Source organism: Notothenia coriiceps, unplaced genomic scaffold (genome assembly GCF_000735185.1).
Source record: "Notothenia coriiceps isolate Sejong01 unplaced genomic scaffold, NC01 NC01_scaffold00007892, whole genome shotgun sequence".
In the NCBI taxonomy this organism is placed as follows: Eukaryota; Metazoa; Chordata; class Actinopteri; order Perciformes; family Nototheniidae; genus Notothenia; species Notothenia coriiceps.
This window is the reverse complement of record NW_011340593.1, coordinates 24,583-30,003: the sequence shown is the minus strand read 5'-3', so window position 1 is coordinate 30,003 and position 5,421 is coordinate 24,583. Positions and strand designations below refer to the sequence as shown.

Here is a 5,421-nt window from a genome sequence, read left to right as displayed (position 1 = left end):
AGCCACTCTACCTTCGATGTTAAACTATCGCGATGTGCTTTGCCGGTCCTAGGTAACTTCACGAACTTTACACTATAAACGTCTAAAGATCTTCCCATACATACAATGAGCTGGTACTTTGTGACTTTATTATGATTTCCGATACACTTTCCCCGGGTACAGTACGAAAGAGACCAATAAATGGGCAGGGGAACACCACAATACTTCGAAAGAGACGTACATTTTGCAGACGTCTCCAGGTTTTGGGAGTTTCATGTGGACATCCCTATTTTGAGATTGTGTCTCTTACGGGACGAGATACGAGGGGTGCTTGCGGAAGCACCCTCTCAAAGAGAAAAGGTAACAAATGAAGGATGTCCCATACACTGCATAAACCCGATACCATCCCGAAGCTTGGTATGTGTGTGTTAGCGCCATGCAACGCTCTCGAGCTACGACGCGTTCACGCCATGTGACCACTCGACCGAGGACCACACCCCAGGCCGCTTATGTCGCCTTGGAGAGTGCGGACTCGTGATCCAGATGCGATAACTTGTTTGTATATAACGGAAAAAAAACCTATGAAAGATTAGCCGGGTTGGGTTATAAGTCTTTGAAGTTACCTAGGACCCGGCCATAAACACATCGTATAGTTTAACTAAACGAGGTCTGTAAGTACCACCGAACTATCGAAACCTGGGGTAGACATTGGGTTATGTGCCGTCCCCTGAATTGGTCGGATGTCACCTGCTTCGTCACACTTCTCTGCTCCCTGTTTCATAAGGACGGGACTAGGGAAGGAGCAGCACCCACTGAACCAGACGCTGGGGGCCCTACTAAACACATCTCGGCTTGGTGGGATCTCAGGCACTAGAGACGAGCTCCCTTCTGGCAGAAACCTTAGTGCAGAACATACCAGCTTCGGGCAGAGGAGGTTCGTGGACTTTTTTGGTGGACCCTTATACTTCATACCTGTCGCCACATTTCATTGATTCGAAATGTAAATGAGTTCATGTTACACTCCCATGAAGATGAGGTGATGTCAAGTTCTCCCAATTTACACATGAAAAGGGAAGGTGATGGTCATAAATTAGGGAAATCACTGAAATGGTCTACACCTACCTTACTACACTTTATATTAGTTCACAACTAGTCTGAATCAAGTGGACCTCATTTAGGTGTTCGATGCGGACGTCTATTGTTTCAGTAAGTTTTGATCGACGGGATAATGGTCGAACTCTTGTGCAAAAGTAACTAGTTAAGTAATCTTTTGTATAAGTCTATATAATACGTAAGGCGACTTTTACCTGGTTAGACGTGGTGCCACTGAGAAAATGACAGCCGAGGAAAGTGATATAAAACTCCTCTTATGAAATTGAAAATGAACTCCTTGTAAAACTTCGTCCTGACAATGAAACATTGTCCTCATTAAGGAGTGTGAGACCAATGACGATGTACAATGAGTTCTGTTCTAGACTCATGATATGAAAATGAGGTCAAATGTTCTAGACTCATGAAGATGAGACTGGTTCATGTGCTAGACTCATGAGATGAAAATGAGTTCTTGTTCTTAGACTCATGAAGATGAAAATGGAGTTCCTGTCTACACACATGAGCAATGAAATGAGTGCTCATGTTCTAGACTTCTATGAAGAGGAAAATGAGTTCCTGTTCTAGAACTCATGGAAGAGGAAAATGAGTTTCCGTGTCTATAAACATGAAGCAGGGTGGAGATCGATACTTGATGTGTGTCAATGTGTTGTGAACCGAGCTTTTCGAGAGTCAACCAGGTCCAACATTTCGTCTCCCTTGGTCCTCTGAGTGGAAGCGTGCCGTGTCAGCACCTCCTCGAAGTAGGAGCAATTGAAAGGGGGGAAACCTTTCGTGGGTCGGCTGAATCGCTCCATAGGGGACTTGGTCGTCTCGGACTTCTCTTCTCTCTTCTTTTACATGTCAATCGACGAGGGAGAAGGTAAAAGTAAGCTTCGGACTCCCTAATCAAAAAAGAGTTATGTGATAAAGAAACATGGGTGTTAGTAACGTAGTATCAAAGGACGTCCTCGGTGTATTCCAGAGAAATAAAAAGAATACAATAATACAACACAAAAGGGGAAGTAATAATCCGCAGGCTTGATAGCTTTGGACCCCATCTGTAACCCCAATACACGTAGGGGACTTTAACCACCTACAGGGGACTAAGCAGTGTGAAGAGACGAGGGGACAGAAGTATTCCTACCCTGATCTCCTTCCTCGTCCGTGGGTTGAACTTTGTGTCCTGCGACACCCCGGGGATGATGTAGAGCCGAACCACCTGGTCCGTGATCTTCTGCTCGAGGAAGACGTCTTTGGAAATACGGTTCTTTATGTCGAAGCCCGTCTCCTCCAGCACCTGAAAAACACCTGGGAATATGAGCTATGGACAGCGGTGTAAAGTAACTAAGTACATTTACTCAAGTACAATGTTGAGGTACTTCTACTCCACTACAGTTCAGAGGTACATGGTGTACTTTGACTCCACTACATGTATTTAATACCTTTAGTTACTTCACAGATCTGGATTAATTAAGTGAAATATAATCAGGTGTTAAATCAGACTTTAGTTCCACCTGGAGTAAATCCACAAGCTACCCTGCAGTATACAAAGTCATTCAAACTAGCTGCACCATTACCAGCTTTGAGAACACTTTCATGATCAATCATTAGAAAACATATCATATATATTATTCTGAAATGGACCAATCTGCACAACGACTACTTTTACTGTCGCTCCTTTCACTATATTTTGATGATAATACTTTTCTACTTTTACTTGAGGAACATTTTGAATGCAGGACTTTTACTGTAACAGAGTATTCCTACACTCTGGTACTTCTACTTTTACTCAAGTACAAGATCTGAGTACTTTACTTTTACTCAAGTACAAGATCTGAGTACTTCTACTTTTACTCAAGTACAAGATCTGAGTACTTCTCCTTTTACTCAAGTACAAGATCTGAGTACTTCTACTTTTACTCTAGTAGAAGATCTGTGTGCTTCTACTTTTACTCAAGTACAAGATCTGAGTACTTCTCCTTTTACTCAAGGACAAGATCTGAGTACTTCTCCTTTTACTCAAGGACAAGATGTTTGTACTTCTTCCACCTCTAGCTATGAACTACACACATTACCAACACTTGGCTCTGAAAGCTCTCAGTTGGTCCAGGTTGTAAAGCAGAGAACATGAGACTCACCTCTCGCACGGCACAGTCGTGAGGAGCTTCATCCTCGTTAACTTTCCCCTTTGGAAAGCCCCAGCCGGACTTAGCGAGGTATCCCTGAACCAGCAGAGCCTGAAGAGAAGAGAGAAGAAATATACAGTTAGCTTTCTCTCCTACTTCCATTTTCATTCGAAGCATAGGATTAGTTTTTTCTCAATAACTATTTCTTTGTACCACAATCATTGCATTCATAGTTTCTGCAGGAGCCACATGTAAGGTCTCTTTATTTTCTATGTTTATTATGTTGTGTTTTCCCCTCATTATTAGGCGTGTTCACTGACGGTGTGCGATGATGGTAATGGTTATATTTGATTGCAAGAATAAACGCTTCGTCAGGTAGCCTGTTGCTGTAGTGTAAAAGTATAAAACAACAACTCACGTTTTCTAGAGATTCATCCAGAATGATGGCTCCAAAAGTAGGCACTCCCATCTTGTACTCCTTCCACTGCTCCAGGATCTTCTGGACGTCTTCTCCATTAGGCAGCAGGAACGGACAGTGATGGAACAGTTTGCTGCCGTCAAGGAAAGCAACGTGGTGCATTTAAAACCAATAACATTATTGGTAAGAGTGTAAACATCTCTCCTCTTAACTTTGTTATCATCGTAACACGTTTTTGATTGTGGAACTGTGTTTTAGTTCAACTTCTGTTCAAGTGTTACCTTTAGGAACTTTGTGCATTGGTCAGAAAGCCACTGTTGTCCTATATTATGGACTATGTTGCATAATAGGTGACCTTTAAGTCTTTGACATGTAAGGATATCTGCTTTGGCGAAGTCTCTGATCCCGCAGTGAGGAGCTCCGGGAGTGTTCTGCATGCAGAAGTCCAGGTAGAACCAGTGGGCGAGCTCGATCTGGAAACACACCCGGATAGCGTTGTCCCTCTCCTCGCTGGGGATGTGCAGGATGAAGCGGCTGGAGAAACACGGGCGAAACGGGATCAGAATAAGAAGCTATGTATAAACACTCAGAGAGACTCATGAGCTACCAAGTAGCACAAAGTAGGGACATTGAGAAAGATTAAATTAATGAAGACGTCCTAGGGTCAATCAATAATTGTGAAAGAGAATTTGTTTTTTACTCAAGTCTACTTAATAAATAAATAAATTAACTACTTTATCATGCGCCAGTGTATGTAAGAAAATAACTGTTCAATAGGGGCTAAGCTTCAATTGAACTTGGCAGCTCAAAGATAACAAAGCAGGAGGTGGTTATTGATCATTAAAGTGTTCTCAAAGCTGGTAAAGGTGCAGCTAGTTTGAATGACTTTGTATACTGCAGGGTAGCTTGTGGATTTACTCCAGGTGGAACTAAAGTCTGATTTAACACTTGATTATATTTCACATCATTCATCCACATCTGTGAAGTAACTAAAGGTATTAAATACATACCATGGAGTAAAAATACACAGTAGCAAGACATATAAATCATCAAGTAAAGTACAAGGACCTCAAAATATTACTTCGGTAAAGTACTCGAGTAAATCTACTTAGTTACTTACATCAACAACAACAAAACAATACGTCATGCATCAACGCAGAGCGCCAGTTTTGGACTTTGCCTAGCAACAAAATCACATTAAGTCACATTTATTTCTACTATTATCCCTTAAATGTACAATGAGCAAACAAAGAGGTCTGTAAAGTCGGTAAGGACCCGGTGCTCGGTACCTGCAGAGGTCGTCCAGCATTCCGGTCGGGATCTCCACTCTTTTTGTTTCCATGTTGGAGGAAAACATCGCGATATCTCAGAGCAAACCGGCGCTACAGCCTTAAGAACAGCAGCTCCATCTGCACGTGCACCTCAGGTGAGCCCCAGACCAACATTAGATACACCAAATCACCTAGAAATTAAAAAAACAAGTCTTCTTGCTCATCCACTGAAAACTGGAGGGATTCTGCTGCTTCTTCCTCCTTTGCTTCTTCTTCTTCTTCTTTGCGGATTAATACAAACTCTTATGTGAATACCGCCACCTATCGTGCAGGAGCATGTCGATCACAATCAGTCTGAAATAAGAAAGGGCACTATATTCTATAAACAGTGCAGTGTTCAGAGGGGGGAGAAGTACTCAGATATTGTACTTGAGTAAAAGTAGAAGTATTCAGATCTTGAGTTAAAGTAGAAGTACTCAGATCTTGTACTAGAGCAAAGTAGAAGTACCCAGATCTTGTACTTGAGTAAAAGTAG

The 5,421-nt window shown here is 42.2% G+C and overlaps 1 protein-coding gene across 1 annotated transcript in view; it reads right to left on the bottom strand.

Moving 5' to 3' along the window:
* The window catches only part of LOC104944318 (m7GpppN-mRNA hydrolase-like), a 9,769-nt gene extending 4,618 nt beyond the window's left edge, over positions 1–5,151 (bottom strand). Inside the window, exons 1-5 of the mRNA XM_010769836.1 lie at positions 4,905–5,151; positions 3,998–4,149; positions 3,616–3,743; positions 3,210–3,308; positions 2,216–2,368 (exon numbers count right to left, since the gene is read on the bottom strand). Of these exons, the coding sequence (XP_010768138.1) occupies positions 2,216–2,368; positions 3,210–3,308; positions 3,616–3,743; positions 3,998–4,149; positions 4,905–4,972 (600 nt within the window). The 5' untranslated portion in view covers positions 4,973–5,151. The remainder of the gene's footprint in view (positions 1–2,215; positions 2,369–3,209; positions 3,309–3,615; positions 3,744–3,997; positions 4,150–4,904) is intronic.
* Positions 5,152–5,421: the final 270 nt, after the last annotated feature.